The sequence below is a fragment of the Colletotrichum destructivum genome, chromosome 9 (genome assembly GCF_034447905.1).
Source record: "Colletotrichum destructivum chromosome 9, complete sequence".
NCBI lineage: Eukaryota > Fungi > Ascomycota > Sordariomycetes > Glomerellales > Glomerellaceae > Colletotrichum > Colletotrichum destructivum.
Window position 1 is genome coordinate 1,119,085 of NC_085904.1, and position 16,211 is coordinate 1,135,295.

Here is a 16,211-nt window from a genome sequence, read left to right on the forward strand (position 1 = left end):
GTTGCAGAATCCCTCTTCTAATCTCCAAGGCCCGCAGCTACAGTATGTCTTGGAGTTACACACACCAAACTTATTGATTGGAATAAATAAGATGTGAATGAGAGGAATATCGATCCATCAAAGTGCCCTTCAACTGAACATGTCGAAGCTGAGGACCCATTCATAAGCTGACTGAGGTCAAAAAGATCCGACACAGTTTGCTCACAAAAGCCTAGAGGCTGGAGCTACGTCTGATGGTTGTTCAAACAGGGTTTCGAATGATCAGCGGCTCGGTTAGGTCCGACAGCGACCATGTGCTAGGCAAAGTCACCTTTAGCATTGCAACAGGCTGGTTGCATTTGGAATGCAACAGGGGACTCCAAACCAAGGGCATAGGATGTTAGTGGCGAGTGAATGTTGTCAAGTCAGTCGCTGCCTGCTCGAGGTCTCCAGGTTTGGGATTCACATAACGAACCAAGGATGTAGGTGACAGGGGCATATCATGGTTGGTTTCTTCGTGAGTCTGGGCAGCCATTATCGAAATCAGCGTCACAAAGTGTGTTGTGTCCTTGCATCGTCCAGTGGAAAACCGAGGTCAGCACGTGCGACTCGGACACCAGATTATCGGTTACTACTGATCATGCCACTACCGTGCTCAGTCTTGCCAAGCCTCCATGTTTCCGGCACATGTCCCAATATCCTCCTCCCAGGTGTTGCACATTGGTTCCAACATGTCAACCAACTACAAGCCGAAGGCCTAATGATAGCTGTCGCCATCGCCAAAGAACGAATGAAGATGAAAGCGGCTGTTAAGAAGAAGCATGCATACATCCGGTTGCTATTCCTGCTTCAATTCGACTTTGGACATTCAGAGGCAGCTGTATCCGATTGAGTGCAAAGCAGATATGGTTCTTCTGGCACTTCTGAAGACATGTTCCTTCAAAAGTATATCTTCATCACATCATGTGGTCCTTCTAGCTAAAGTTACATGGTCTCTCGATTTACGCTAACCCTTCAGGACGGTGTCTCTCTCAGATTCTTTCGGAAATTTGTAGAACGTTTGGAATACAACACAGAGCTGTAGAGCAACACCCTGGTTTCTGGTCGTCCCGTGCAGAGTTGTAACAAACCAGAAACCAAATCAAAACGATGCAAGTACCTCATGTAGCTAGTAGAACAGCTATCTATTCTCAGTTGAGCTTCAATGGGCTTTGGATACACTCATATCTTGACGTTGGATACAAGGATCCGGAGAAAGTAACGTCTCATAAAGAATGTTGGAACAAATGTCCAGACGATACAATCAAGTCATCGATATTTTCATACTCAATTATGGGCGTTGTGATGGTAGGTTGAGCTTGAAACAGAGGGACGACCCTTGATGGAGTTCGGGGAACTTGAAAAAGCAACACAACACAGACATGCAGATCCCCGAGTGGCTCTCAAATCTGCAGAGCAACGCTATTCATGGCACATCGTGTTAAGGATACTTACTTGCCCAGATATTGCTATGCGCGACAGCTTATGTAAGTGATGTGTGTCCTGACAGATGTCTCCAGTCTCATTCATCTCCATTCATCTCCATTCCTCCACCGGTTCAATTCACTCCATCCAATTGCGCCGGGCAACTCTTTCGCCATCCTTCTCTGCAATGGTGTGCTCTGCCCTTTCGGGCTTCGTCGCGCTCTGGGATTCGCCGCGCCAAATGAGCTGTGGGTAGCCCTTGGTTCAAACGGGTTTAGAACAGACCCCGCATGCTGAGCACGTCAACTCCGCGATGGACACTATGGCGATTCCGGGGGCATAGTTATGCTCCGCCTGTTCCAAGGGTGGGCGGGTGGTTCCGCCGCATGCCGTGTTGCCCGTTCGTTCTTGAAGTCCAAGTCTGTATACCGTACGGCCTCCCTCCCCGTGTCGATGGACCGCTATATCCCGCAATAGAGCCTCTACAAAACCCGAGCACCGACACCGAAAGATCCGAGAGACACCATGTCGAGCCCCGGTCCGGTCACCGAAGCACGGCCGACAAAGCCCCGCTGCTTGACGTGTAAGCGCCGGAAGGTAAAGACGAACGGCGCCCAACTGCCCTGACAAAACCTCTCCGGTCGTCAAGGCATGAGAGAGACTGACGTCGAGCAGGTCAAGTGCACCGGCGGCCCGGAGCCGTGTGAGAACTGCCGCCGGCTGAGCCTCGGCTGCACGTTCACCTACTCGGAGGCCTCCGTCACGCCCGACATGGGCGATCCACACGCCCTCGTGCCCCCGTCGGAGACTCTCACAGAAGCCGGGACCAGACGCCGGCGCATCGCGGCCGCGTGCATAGAGTGTCGGAACCAGAAGGCCAAGTGCTCCGGCCATCGCCCGCAGTGCTATCACTGCAACCGACGGAGCCTCGCCTGCGTGTATCCGTCGTCGTCGCAGTCGAAACGTAAGAACAGACAGGCCGGTCATCATCAACAACATCATCAACAACAGCCGCAACAGTCGACCTCCCCGGAGTCGATCAGTAGCACCGTCGTCAGCCAGAGCGCCCCTTGCGAGGCCGGATCGAGACTCCAGCGCATCCGGCCGTCGCTGAACACGGCGCTGGACCACTCGCTGCTCAGCACCGACGTCGTCCGCCAGCACCTCGAGGCATACTTCGACCACGTCTACCCGATCGGCCACGACTTCTTCCACCGGCCGTCGATGATGGAGGAGTTCTACGCCGGCAAGCTGCCGCCCATCCTGTGCACGTCCGTCTGCGCCACGGCCGCCATGTTCGTGTCCCGGTCCCGCGAATCGCGCGTGCTGTCGGTCCAGTGGGCCAAGGAGGTCGAGGCTTACATCTTTGCGAACCTGAACGTCTTCAAGGTGCTCAACATCCAGCTCATGATCCTGTCCATGTTCCAGAACTTCGCCTACAGGCAGTTCGGCAAGATGTGGCTGATGATCAGCATGGCCGCGCGGCTGGCTGTGTCATTCCAGCTGAACGATGAGAGACAGCACCCCCACCCCCCTCCTGACAACGACACGGCCACGCTCATCAAGCGTGAGTGCGAGCGGCGGTTGGTTTGGCATGTGTGGAGCATGGACAAGATACTTTCAGCAGGCCTCGATGAGTTCACCGCGCTGCCGAACCGCTGGATGAGAGTCTCGCTACCAAACTCGGAGCATGCCTTCTGTCACGGTCTGCTGAAGCCGACAAGCAAGCTCGACGATGGCGTGGAAGCGCTGGCGTCTCATGAGGCCGGGCCCAACTCATACCTCATCATGCTTTTGCCGCTCCGGTGTGAGGTACTCAAGTAAGAAGTTTTCCCACTTCATCTCACTCACTCACACACCCTCCAACCATTTTGCAAAGCCGGGGATGATAATATACCGGGAGACAAAAAAGAAAACTGACGACGAGCAGATCTACGAAAGGGATCGTCCTAGACAGCCACTCGGACTCGTCCCCAGCTGCGGTGGCCAAGGCCGTCGCCGTTATGAAGAACTTGCAGCAGCGGCTCATCAACTTCCTCAGAAACATGCCCAAGCACCTCCAGCTCAGCGAGCTTAACATGTTCTCCCACTCCACCACGTCCGAGTTCTCGTCCTACCTCACCCTTAACTCGTGGTACCTCCAGTGCTGCAGCGACCTGTACCGCGTCGCCCTGCCGGCCCCTTACCGCGAGAGCGCCGCCCCGCGCTTCCTCGCCAACGCGCCGCCGGACCTCGTGGCCGAGTGGCGCGCCCTGGCCGTGTCCCACGCGCTGCGGCAGGCCAGGCTGTGGGAGCACGTGCAGAACCTCCGGGCCAAGGGAGCACTCCAGTCGAAGCAGACGCGCATCCCGCTCCGGCTCGGGTACGGCAGCATGGTGCACCAGTGCACCAAGACGCTCCTCACGGCGCGCCGGTGCGGGCTCTACGACGGCTTGACGGACCCCGTCACCGGCGACGCGGTCGGGCTCGACGACGACGCCGTGCAGGCGCTCTGCCGGAGCAATGTCGCCCTGCTGGACGAGATGGCCAGGATCGCGCCCGTCGTCGCTGTGCTGCAGCAGGACGTCGACAAGATGGTGAAGGCGGACGGGGACCGGAGGCGGCAGGACGACGCCGAGGCCCAGGAGCATGCTCCCGTGAGCAGCGAGGTGCAGCGGAGCAACCTCCTCAGCAGATACCATCCGCTCTCGCAGAGTTTCGACAGCAACGCCGAGACGGCCGACGAGGTCGCGCTCCAGCACTCGGACCCGCCGCAGCCGTCTTCTGCCCGGGCATCGGATACGAGCCCGGCAGACGTGGAGATGGCCGAGCTCGCCGGCGGCAAAGACACTGGGGGGACAACGACGGCGGTGCCGCGGGAGTCGTCTCACCCGGTCCAGGCCCCTGAGGATATATACCCGGCTTCCCTGGCGAGCGCCGCCGGGCTGAACGACATCGGGTCGGCTTTCGACGGGCCGCTTACGTGGTCCGGGTTTGCAGAGAACCAACTGGCCTCCGATTACTTCGTGGCGCCGTCGCAGTTCGACATGAGCGGTGAGCTGAGTTGGTTCCTGTCGGGCTACATGGATCCAGACCCGGCCAGCGTCTAGAAAGGGAAGACAAGAAATAATGAAACAATGGTAGCAATGATGTTTATTACTACATATATCGGTATGCCAAGCTCGCTCTTTTTTATCCTTTTTTTCTTTTTTTCCTTCTTCCGCTTGGGGATAGCTTTCATAGAAACTTCGTGACTGAGACGCCCGAGTCGTCTAAATAACATCACCCTGAGTCCAGCCTAGCCTAACTACCTGAGAAATGCGGAACTGAAGCACGCAAGACAGGGCCTTGATGGTGTTTCGAGGGAAATGTGGAGTGCGTCGCCGCATCTCGCCGGATATCGCTCCTCGGCTTATCCCCCCAGTGACATGATCCAAGTCCAACAAGATCAACACATCCGGCGAGATCCGCCGTGACTGTAAACTCTTTGCAACTTGGCATCCATCCCATGTTCAACGTCGTTCGAGACCCCACAGCTTCCTACTAACATGCCTATCAAGCCCTTTGGTGCTCCCTGGTCTAGGTTCGCCGTCGTGATATGGCGACATCCCGAAAGAGCTGTAAAGCCACGGCAGAGCTGAACGTCACAATGGGATATATCTCTCTGCCATCATCCCGTCATACCATGCTGTTGCAGTGATCACTGTTTACCACACGCTCTGTTGCAAAAATTCCCTTTGGTTTGTGTAGCCCCCCTTTCCCCCCGCCGTCACGAAAGAGACGAAAAGCCATGGCCCGCCTCCGTTCGGTGACGCAGCATTTCAACAAACGGCTGCTCGCCTCCGTCTTCCTCATCGCCGTCTCGCAGTTCAACTATGGCTTCGACAACCAGGCCCTGGCGTCGACGCAGGCCATGGACGCCTTTGAGCGGCAGTTCGGCGACTACGACGCGGCGGCGGGGCAGTGGAAGATCCCGACGTACTTCCTCTCGCTGCTGAACAGCCTCAACTACATCGGCTTTGCCGCCGGTACGCCATGAATCAACCCTCCCCCCCGGGGCGATCGAAACCGAGAAGAAGCGGTTTTTGTTACTGATGGGAAAGCACACGCTTGCTAACCTGGAAGCAAACCACCACTAGGTCTCGTCGTCGGCAGCTTGACCAGCGCGCGCTTCGGCCGCCGGACGACAATGTTCGTCATGAGCGTCTACGCCCTGATCAGCGCGACAATCGTCGTGACGTCGACGACCAAGGAACAGATCCTGATGGGCAGGATCCTCAACTGTAAGGGGCGCCCTCCTCCGCTTCTAGAAAGAAAGAAGAAAACGAGCTGCAGTTGCTGACATCGTACATAGACGTCTATGTCGGCTTCGAGCTGTCCGTGGTTCCCGTGTACCAGTCCGAGATCGTCCCGGCCCCTGTCCGCGGAATGGTTGTTGGAACCTACCAACTCGCTATCGGCGTATGTAATGGTTTCGAGCGCCTTTATGTTGCCAGCTGATAGTCTGACGAATAACTGACGGGGGGAGTTTGTAGCTCGGCGGTCTCGTCATCAATTCCATTTGCCGCGCGACCTCGAGCTTCCAGGACAGCCGGGCCTACAGAATCCCATTTGGCCTCTTTTACGTCATCCCCACAATCGTGATTTGTCTCATTTGGTTCATTCCCGAGGTAGGGCAACCGAAACAGTGCTCTTCTTTTTGTTCCCCTTTGCAGTCTTCGCTAACCTGGATGGGATGGCTCATCTAGTCCCCCCGCTGGCTCCTCCTCCGAGACCGCGTCGAAGAGGCCCGAAAGGCGCACTACCTCCTCCGCGAAGGCACGATGCCCGACGCAGACATCGACCACGAGTTCGCCAAGATCCAGCAGTCCCTGCTCGAGGAGCCCGAGCAGGGGCGCACCAAGGAGCTCTTCCAGGGCGTGAACCTCCAGCGCACCGCCATCGCGGCCGGCATGTCCTTCTTCCAGCAGGCCACGGGCCAGGCCTTCGCGAGCCAGTACGGTACCGTGTGGGTCAAGTCCCTCGGCACGCTGAACCCCTTCGACGTGACGCTTGGGTCGTCGGCCCTGTCGAGCGGGATGATTATACTGTGTTTGTTTCTGGCGGACCGAGTCGGGCGACGGTAAGCTTTATTTCTGAGTCATCGAAGACAGTAGATCGACAAGAGTGAAAGGTTAACACCGTGTAAAGGAAGATTCTCTTGTTGGGGTCTGCAGTCCAGGCGGTCGCCCTGTACACGATGGCCGGACTCGGCGTGCCAAACCCGGTCCCCCGTGCGAACAAATCCGGTATGGTCGGCATGCTCCTTCTGTTCGGAGCAGGCTTTGGCTTGGGCTGGGGGCCCATGACATACGTGGTAGTTACCGAAGGTAAGTTTGAGGCAAATCGGGAACGGTAGTATGCGCGTTCATACTGACTGCGGTCTTCAGTACCGGCTCTCCGGCTGCGCGACCGCTCCCAGCGGGTTGCGTCCCTCGTCAATATCTTCATGAACTTCCTCGTCAACTTCACCCTGCCGTACCTCCTCAACGCGCCGTACGCGGCACTTCAGAGCAAGGTCGGCTTCATCTTCGGGAGCATCGCCGTGTGCTCGGCCCTGTTCGTCTTCTTTTGCGTGCCGGAGTGCAAGGGGAGGAGCCTGGAGGAGGTGGACCGCATGTTCCACGACGGCGTGCCGGTGAGGCACTTTGGGGACCATCCCACAGATGAGACTCGGGTCAACGCCGATAAAGTGACGGATGAGGAGGATGGCACCGAGCATCATCTGGCAAAGGAAGTCAAGTGAGGCAGAGCTCTGTGGAAAGGCTAGAACACAACTTTGACAATGACATCCGGGATTCCGCCTTTTATTGTAGTTGAGCGGTCGTTGTTGGAGTCTGAGATGCCCTGGACGGAGAGTTAGCTGGAGTCACGAGTGAAAACAAGTTTCCGAACAAGCCAACAATGTAAGAGATACTCTGATTTTGCCCTTGCCAAAGGAGTTGTTGTTCAAAACACTTTAATTGTTAAGAAGACTCTTTATACAGAAAGAAGGCCCTTTAAATTGAAGACAGTTATCCTGTAACTATCTCTTCTTACTGCAAGACTTAGTTGTTATACAAGCAGATACATCTTGCTTGTATGTCCTTAAGTCAGTTTAGTCCAAGTAATAACTTTCCATCTTGTGAATGACTAAATGCTGAATTTCCAGTCTATTCCCTCTTCGTTTGAGTTGTGGGCGTCGTACGGTTAGATGATGGTGTTGTTCGAACACTAATGGCCAATTAATTCATTTCCCCCTAAATTAACAGTGTACGATACTATCTATTGCATTATCACAGCTAGCATTGTTAGTCAATGGCGTAGTTGGACTCCTCGCATTTCTTGTAAATCAGGTTCTGAACCACGTACAGAGCATCATCAAATGTCGTCGACGAGCAACTCCCCACCCAACAGATCAAACTATTGGATGACAACATAAACTACAACCTAAACTCAATTGAGTTCTGTCAAAAAATCACCAAAAGTCCCGACCGAAATCACAACGCCGCCACCCTCCGAGATGCCGTTCAGATGCTTGGCACATAACTAGTCGAAATCGTGGCTTTGACGACGCGTCATTCCAAGTCTTGACGTCATCGAGACCAATTCGGGACTCAAACTGAAGAGAAGAGAGCAGCACACAATATTACCTATCCAACATCTATCTCCCCTTCCCCCCCCCCCCCCCCCCCCCCCCCCCACATATCCCCCCCTGTGTCTCTTCCACTCATGAAAGAGATCAACATACTTGCAGAGTGCCTCCACCTTGGCAGCTTCTCCATCTTGGCATTCTCTCCATCATCTTGGCATCCCATCCCAGGCCAAGGCTTAAATGGACGACTTCTTCAGACCGCCCATCGTGCTCATCCACGGGCTGTGGATGACCCCTCTGTCCTGGGAGCGCTGGATTCCCTTCTTCCAAAAGAGAGGCTTCGAGGTGCACGCGCCCGGTTGGCCCGGGGTCGACGGCCGGACCGAGGAGGAGATCCGCTCCGATCCGAAGCCCCTCGCCCTCCACCGCATCCAAGACATCGTGGACCACTACGAGGCCTACATCCGCAAGCTGCCGGAAGCCCCCATCATCATAGGCCACTCGTTCGGCGGCCTCTTCGCCCAGATCCTCCTGTCCCGCGGCGTCGGCGCCCTTGGCGTCGCCGTCTGCCCCGCGCAGCCGGCGGGCATCGTCTACATCTCGCCCAGCACCGTCCGGGCCGCCATGCCCGTCTTCGCCCACCCGCTGCACTCCGACGCCACCGTCCCCATCTCCGAGAGCCACTTCCGCTACTGCTTCGGCAACCTCCTGTCGGCCGCCGAGAGCAAGGCCCAGTGGGCCAGGTACTGCATCCCCGCGGACTCCCGCGTGCTCTGGCAGCTGGCCACCAGCGTCACGGCCGGGCAGGCGGCGCCCAACTACGTGCGGTTCGACAAGCCCGACCGGGCCCCGCTGCTGCTCATCGCGGCCTCCAAGGACCACATCGTCACCGCCAGAACCGTCAAGGAGGAGTACAAAGCGTACAAGGGACGGGCCGTCGTGCAGTTCAAGGAATTTGAGGGCCGCAGCCACGGACTCTTGTTCCAGGAGGGCTGGGAAGACGTCGCAAGTTATGTCCTCGAATTTATAGAAAGCCACATCTCTTGAGCGTCTCGGGGTTTGGGGGTATGGATTTTCCACTTTGTATGTGCGTGTATACTAGATCAGTCCACAGGCTGGTAATTCGGGGGTGATTTCTCACCATGATCATGAAGAGCCCCCAGTTTTTTCGAAGGGATACCATTATAATACACAGACTCTTTACAATCAACGGCCCTTCTCTTGATAAGTACATCCGCAAGTACTGCTACTGATTTCCACTGGCCTGGGTCTACTATAGACAGTCGACGGTCGACTATTGTGATGCTTGCTTGGAAGCGGATTGTAGGTAAGATAAGGGACATGACTTTGTGAATATACCTTCTTTTGGTCGTGAGGTCTTCTCAACTGCTACTCCTTCACGTTTCACGAGGCTTATCAGGGGAAGGAAAGGCCACAGAGAATTCGATTAACCCAGTCGGCACCTGAGAAAAGCCAGAAATGCTCACCGCCCCTTTCTACCCTCAGGCTTGTCAATAGGAAACCTCGCTTCTCCCCCTCAGATCATTTCTTTTGATCCTGACCCGTTCCGTTGATCCTGTGCCTGCTCTGGATGTTTCTCCCTTGATCGCCTTTTCCACCTCCTTATCCAACTTGTCTGTACTCTTGTCAATCAAATCCTGTGTTTCCAACGACACAACCTGGCTCAATGACATCCACACATTTCCAAGCCAACTCAGCCGAGTGAACTTGAAGAACAGGACCAAGATAACAGCAAGGAGAACCAAATGGATAAAAACCATGCCGACAACGACGGTGAAACCGGTCCATCGCACAGGTATAAGCCTCTCGTTCGAGAGGATCAACGAAGCCGGCGATTGCATATCAAAATACGGAGAAATCTCATAGTACGCCATTTGCCGAAGAACGGTAAAGAGCCCCTGTAGTCCTTGCGCCAGACTGCCGGTAGTCATGGCCATGTCCTGGAAGAGCGCGGCATGCGCGTAGTGCACGGCGTACGGGGAAAACGCGCCGGGAACCAGGATTCCGCTAGCTAGAACTTCGAGGTCCCGCTGGGCGCCGCTCAGACTCATATAAGGCAGACCGTCGGCCACGCTGCTGAAGGGCATCCGTGACCTGGACTTGGTGGTCTCCGTCATGTTCCTCTCGTCCTCCTCGAAGCCCCAGCCGGTCTTCGGGTGTAGGGTCAGGATGCCCCGTGAATCACGCACTGCTGTGTTGTCGCCGAGGTTTTCATACTGATCTCGAATCGGGGCCGTCTCATACCGCGCGTTTACTCTGTCCCACGAGAGACCGGGCTCAGCGCCGTCTTGATCGCTGGACATTTCGACGTGCTGGAAAATCCCGGGAAGGTTTGTGAAGCATGTGCTGATGGACACGCTGGCGTTGATGGAGCCGGCTGGTGGCCGCAGGTGTACCCAGATCCCTTCCTCGGACGACGTCCAGTTTAGCTGTTCGAGAGAATGCGTCGCGAGGTAGTTTCCGTTCTCCGGGATTTCGTTCGTCAACAGGTGCTTCCCCCATGATTCTATCGACCCCGTCGTGTTGAAGACGTGGAAGATGCTTCTGCTTCTGTCTTTGGACATGGGGAGCACCGTGGAACGAAGCCCGGGCATCTCGGCGAATATGGAGTCCCACGTCGACGACCCGCCCAGAGCTGCACAGATGGATACCGGCCAATACTTGGCCTCTTCGACGGCCTTGGGCGTGAGCATGACGCAGTTGAATGGCCACAGACTTCTCCTGTATTCTGTTTCCAAGGCCGACGTGGGCTCCTTGGGAGTTGACCATCGACCGCCGATAAGAACCTCGTCGAAGTGGTGGATTCGTCTGTATAATGGCCCGCCGTCTACTATGGAAAGTCGAAGATCCTGGACAACGGGCCGCATGCATGCTACTCTGGAGTCGAACACGACGGCGGGGCCATCGTACTGTCGCAGCTTCGTACGGTTCACAGCGCTGGTGAACGGCAAGATTGCCCGTAGCGTTGTGCCCGAATCATCGACGTCGACACCGACATCGACATTGGAAACAGGACCCGGGAATTTCTGTTCAGCAAACCGAAAATACGTGTCGGGCTGGGAATTCCAGATTTTCGACCCTCGGAGCGTGCCGACTGGACTGTCGAGGCCGTCGACACTCGGATTCTCTGGCTGGCTGCTGCCGTAAGGCAACACAACCGTCTGCTTCAGCGTTGTGATGTTGGCGAGGTCGAAATCGAACAGAAGCGCCGTCGACGTGAATTGGGACGCGCCTGTCAGAAGCACCCCAAGGCCGACGGCGATGGCGAAGGGCGTCGTCAGCGCAGCTCTCGAGACCAGGTGATAGGGGGACGCAGAGACGGCCCGCAGTATAGACACGAATAGGGCCGAGCCCATGGGAACGCCGGACTTCTCAATCAAGAGAGAGGCGATCATGCCGGTGAGAACGCCCATCTGGAGCGCGAGACAGACGCGCACGACAGCGGCGGTGAGGGTGACGGTTACCGAGGTCCAGTTAGACAGCACGATCAGGTCCCACAACCCACCATGGCTGCCCTGCGACTGTCCGGCTCTCGCGCGCATCGAGGACTGCCAGAGGTAGGCCAGGAAGGCGGTGGCCGCCAAGATCACAACGGTTCCCGGGACTATGATGCAGAGCCCCACGAAACCGAGGGCGTTCCATCGAGCTGGCGCTGAATAGCGGTTTGGGATCTCCTCCTTCGAGGCCCTTCTTTCGTTGAGTAAAGATGTTTCGGCGTCGGGCTCTGACCGCTCTGTGATATCTTGCTGCTCGGGGTCTCTCCTCTGACTCTTCCGCGCTGGTTGTCCGACTGACAAATGCAATGGAGAACTGTCAATCTGTTGAGAGGCTTCCTGCAGTGGCAGAGTGAGAGAAGACAATTCGAGGCTGTTGGCATCAGGTTCGCGGCTATGGAATCGTCGTGATACCGCTGACGTCTTCATATTGCGTCAAATCTTGGGCATATGATGGATATTGAGTGGGTGGGGGGACTGGATGAGGGGGAAAATGAGTTGATGATACTCTGTACACACTGAAGACAATGTGTCCAGGACCCGGACGATGAGATCTGCGGTATGTTATGATCTCCTCAACCCTCCACCCCGTCCCCATTCTTCCAGCCTCGCCAGACTACGTGTACCACCCAGGCCGTGTCAGGCGGTGAATAGAGTGTCAGGAGACCGATCGTTGTCTGCTAAGAGAGGCGGTGTTTGGATCTTGGCAGGAAGCTGAAATGTTGTGCGAGGATCAAAAAATTGGTGGCTGACTGTTATTAGTGGACAGCCGTGATCCATCCACACGCCACGCAGGTTGTCAACAAGTTTTTATACAGCGCGTTCTCTATACCAGATACAAAGTGAAGCCTATCAGATGCATATAGCTGGCTGTTCGATGCCCCTTATCTCTAGCAGCTTGGCAATGCTGACTTGAGGAGAGACATATGCGTCGCACAAGGAGGCTGCAGGGAGGCCTCAGCCATCCAAAGAAAGTCCTTACACGATTCAACCCCTCTTTTCTCGATTGATTTGAACCCGGACTTGCTGTTCACAATATCATCTGTGCGTTCACATCACCAAGAACTCCTCCTCTGCATACGAACTTGAACCACGGAGTCGCCAGTCCAACCAGTATAGTTTAGACGAACCCCGAAAAGGCCATAACCCTGAAGAAGCGAGGTTTGACCACCATGCTGCTGAAACTCATCTCCTCAAAGCGACAGGGTCCATGTACTACAATAATGACGGCATGTCACCAAGACGAATCCAATGGAGAGCACTTGGGACGCTGGGCCTCTGCATCATAGGAATCGGGACTCTCCTCATCTTCGGGGCTACTGTTCTCTTTGGCTCTTTCTCGCAGACCTCAATGCGTGCCGTAGACGGAGAGATCGTGCATCCCCGGTTCTGGAGTGTCGTTGTCTTCTCGGACTGGGCGTCAAGGGTTTTCACTATTACTGCCGCTGTGCTGCGCATATCACTGCTATGATGGCATCTTTCATGAATGAAAGGGCCGGCGTTCTTCTCACTTCGGCCCCGCTAATATCGATACTAACGCCAGCTGGATAGGAAATGTCTGGATGGCAATCAGCCAAGTCGTCTCGGCTGAGACTGAAGACGTTATCTAGAAGACCACCCTTGAAGATAACAGTGGGATCGAAAGCATGATACAGCAAGCAAATAATGTGTCTGGTTTAAGATTGAGGAATCGGGTAAAGGTTCGGAAGAATGACGTGAATGAGAGGTATGAGATTGCTTCTTTTAGGTGAGGTCGGTGCATGCGGGATTATCAGACTATTCTCTTGACCACGAGATGACTTTATCTCCACTTCCAGGGACCTTGGCAGTTTACCCTAGAATTTAAGTCGCTCTTACTTTATAATCACTATACCTATATCTAGCTGATGAGAACAGGAAATGAGCGGTAGACCAAGTGTCCTTGTTATGTAAGAGATGTGTTTAATAAGCCTCAAGGTTTACTACATGTAAAGATTATGCAGTCTATTCAAGGTATAGTTAATTTTCTGCAGAGTTTTTCTGATTCTGAAAGTTTTGTAGGACTGCTGATAAAGGCGACGTGTACTTGGTGACGTATCAAAAATGGCTAATAACTTGACGCTCTGTAGCCGCTGATGTGGAATAGGTTACAGTGAATTACGTAGCAGCATGCTGCGCTCTTTGTAGGCTTCCCACTCCTTAGTAAAACCGCTGCAGATTTACTAGCTGAGTCTTTCTAGCAGGCAAAAGCAGGGCAAAACCCGTTATCAAACTCAGTTCCCCTTCTTATCTATGCTTATTGTGCTGTGGTGCTTCTAACAGTTTCTAAGCCATCCATGTCTCGATTCAAAGGCACAACGAGGCTGAGCATGTGAATCCCCGACCCCGTGATCAAACCCTTTTCCTGACCTCCAGCACCGTGGTCGGATCCGATAACATCTCGAACCCGTAGTGTACCACTTGCGGGGCTTGGCCGTCCGCCAGCCGCACATCGTATTGCATCAGGATCGTCGCAAGCGCGACTTTGATCTCGTTGGCAACCATGAACCTCCCAGGACAAACTGACCGACCGAGCCCAAAAGCGATGAAGTCGCTGTTGACAGAAACCAGCTGGGCGGTGTTGCTGGCAGGTCCGCCATCCTTACGAAGGTTGTAGAACCGATATCCGTCATATTTCCCGGGGTCCTTGAAGATTTCCGGATCCCACATCCCTGCCGTGTCGACGGCAACGTTGGTCCCTCGGGGCAGAACCGTGCCGTCGGGCGTGGCCACATCTTTTGTCGCCTTCCGTTCCAGGTTGACCAACGATCCAGGCTTCATCCGCTGGGTTTCCTTGACGACGCTGTCCATCAGTTGCATCTGGAATAAGCCAGCAGTTGTCCAGCCGTGCTGTCCTACTGCGGCTTCAGCTTCATCGCGGAGGGGCTGTATGAGCTCCGGATGGGAGCAGATATCCACTAGGGTCTGCTTCAGCAACTCCGTGGTGGTGTGCATGGCAGCGATTGCCAACCCGAGCTGCGTCGCGGCTGGGTCGTACGGCCGACCGGCAGCGACTTCTTCAACCCAAGCGATTGTGTCGTTGTACGATGGCGGATCCTGGCCAGCGGCCTTCAGCTCGGAAGCGGTCCGGCGGCGTTTGTCCATGATCGGCTGCAACAACCCGCGAGCGAGCACTAGTTGCTTCCGGCAGGTAATGCACTCGGGTAAAACCCAGTGAATGAAGCTCCGCGTGAAGGCAGGCCAGGTACGCAGGGCTCGCACTCCGTTGAACAAGTTGACGGTGTAGCTCAGGATAAGAGCCTGCCATTCCGGGTCGCGAGCCAAGTCTGGACCGACGAAGACTGCGCTTGACATGCGGCCGACGTAGCGTGCGACATCTTGACCCCACGGAACAGGCCGCCAGTTGTCGTTCTTGTCAACCCACTCCTGCTCAAGCAACTCGGAAAGGTGCTGATGAAAGAGTTCGCATTCTATGATGGAAGTAGTGAGCAGCAGGTTCTCGAGTCATCATTCCCAAATCTTGGCTTCTTACGGGAGCTCTGGTTGAGTTTTGTCTTTGTAACCTCGATCAGTATTCGATTGGGGTTGACGACAGCGCCGTTTCCGTCGAAACCGGGATAACCTGCAAAGTACTCGTCGGCGACGAGCTGGACATGGTCGAGGTCCTTGCAGTTCTTGACCCAATTGGCGAGTTTGGCCGGGAGAATCACTCTGGACCCCAGGGTAGTGATGACTCTGAACGGGCCGTCATACCTGGCAACGCCGTCGCTGATGAGCTTCTCGCTGTTGGTGAGGTATTCGCTGTGAGCCTTTTTCGAAAAGATGTCGCCCGTGTACTTGTTGATGATGGGGATGGTATCGTTGTTCAACCAGTGGAAAAATAAGATAACAAGTAGAGCGACTGCAGCAGAGAGCAAGATAGCCAGATTTGAAGAGCCAGAGAGTCCCAACAGCGACTCGAAGATGTTGAGTGCCATGGTGTGGGTAACAGAGTGTAAGAAACGATGAGAATAGAGATGGTGAGATTCAAGCTCATGGAACAAAACAATGGCATCACTTATAGTCACAGGGTATTACAGCAGACAGACAGTAACAGCTGGTTAAGTTCGTTTAAAATTAAAAAAGTAGTGGCTTTTCGCCGATTGACTCAGCCCGTTAGTCGGGGCCCATAAAGGTCAAGCTTCACTCATAGTCAAACGCGTTCGTCTTTCGGTTGGAGATGATCATTCCCATCATGATCCAAGAAACATAAGGAAAAGATGTGCGACTGATGCATCATGACTCATCATGAATGCAAAACAAACTTGGGACTCTGCGCAAGGATATGCCCCTGTTAGTGCCATGCTTCAAGGTTTCTTTGTGCTTTTCTGACCCTCTGTGGGCGGATGTATCCGTACCTTATACTAAGGTAGATAGAAATAATTCCGCGCAGCAACCCCGGATAACGTCAGCACGCGCTTTTGCTTTCAGTTTTCGCTAGCAGTCCTCTCCAGCGTCCAGCATCCAGACTTGTGATACCCCTACATGTGAGGCTTTTTTCTCTTTCTTTTTTTTTATGGAGACCCAACATCTGGCCAAGCAGTGCCAAGCCTTGTTACGCAAATGTAGGTATGGGTCGACAGAATCTGCCACGTCCTAAGAGCAGAGATTGTGAAATCTCTAGACCCCCCCCCCCCCCCCCC

The 16,211-nt window shown here is 54.7% G+C and overlaps 6 protein-coding genes across 6 annotated transcripts; 4 read left to right on the top strand and 2 right to left on the bottom strand.

The window, feature by feature from the left end:
- Positions 1 to 2,094: 2,094 nt before the first annotated feature.
- Positions 2,095 to 4,532, top strand: CDEST_13461 (uncharacterized protein; the record flags this gene model as incomplete). The annotated part of the gene is made up of 2 exons (XM_062929617.1): positions 2,095 to 3,263; positions 3,374 to 4,532. 2 exons carry the CDS (start codon positions 2,095 to 2,097, stop codon positions 4,530 to 4,532), a joined length of 2,328 nt encoding a protein of 775 aa, XP_062785668.1.
- A 680-nt stretch (positions 4,533 to 5,212) lies between these two features.
- On the top strand, positions 5,213 to 7,337 carry CDEST_13462 (Putative major facilitator, sugar transporter, major facilitator superfamily; the record flags this gene model as incomplete). Its single annotated transcript, XM_062929618.1, has 7 exons — positions 5,213 to 5,450; positions 5,562 to 5,705; positions 5,777 to 5,883; positions 5,958 to 6,092; positions 6,171 to 6,544; positions 6,613 to 6,791; positions 6,852 to 7,337. The coding sequence occupies 7 exons, from the start codon at positions 5,213 to 5,215 to the stop codon at positions 7,205 to 7,207; spliced, it is 1,533 nt and encodes a 510-aa protein (XP_062785669.1). The 3' UTR covers positions 7,208 to 7,337.
- Positions 7,338 to 8,144: 807 nt separating this feature from the next.
- Positions 8,145 to 9,235, top strand: CDEST_13463 (Putative alpha/beta hydrolase-1). Its single transcript, XM_062929619.1, has one exon. It carries the CDS (start codon positions 8,276 to 8,278, stop codon positions 9,080 to 9,082), a length of 807 nt encoding a protein of 268 aa, XP_062785670.1. The 5' UTR covers positions 8,145 to 8,275; the 3' UTR covers positions 9,083 to 9,235.
- Positions 9,236 to 9,546: 311 nt separating this feature from the next.
- On the bottom strand, positions 9,547 to 11,979 carry CDEST_13464 (uncharacterized protein; the record flags this gene model as incomplete). The annotated part of the gene is made up of 1 exon (XM_062929620.1): positions 9,547 to 11,979. The coding sequence occupies one exon, from the start codon at positions 11,977 to 11,979 to the stop codon at positions 9,547 to 9,549; it is 2,433 nt and encodes an 810-aa protein (XP_062785671.1).
- A 781-nt stretch (positions 11,980 to 12,760) lies between these two features.
- CDEST_13465 (uncharacterized protein) lies at positions 12,761 to 13,021 on the top strand (the record flags this gene model as incomplete). Its single annotated transcript, XM_062929621.1, has 1 exon — positions 12,761 to 13,021. The coding sequence occupies one exon, from the start codon at positions 12,761 to 12,763 to the stop codon at positions 13,019 to 13,021; it is 261 nt and encodes an 86-aa protein (XP_062785672.1).
- Positions 13,022 to 13,789: 768 nt separating this feature from the next.
- Positions 13,790 to 15,506, bottom strand: CDEST_13466 (Putative cytochrome P450; the record flags this gene model as incomplete). The annotated part of the gene is made up of 2 exons (XM_062929622.1): positions 13,790 to 14,999; positions 15,062 to 15,506. The coding sequence occupies 2 exons, from the start codon at positions 15,504 to 15,506 to the stop codon at positions 13,921 to 13,923; spliced, it is 1,524 nt and encodes a 507-aa protein (XP_062785673.1). The 3' UTR covers positions 13,790 to 13,920.
- Positions 15,507 to 16,211: the final 705 nt, after the last annotated feature.

Coding starts and splice junctions, on each gene's coding strand:
- CDEST_13463 (XM_062929619.1), top strand. CDS start 8,276: ATGGACGACTTCTTCAGACCGCCCATCGTGCTCATCCACGGGCTGTGG.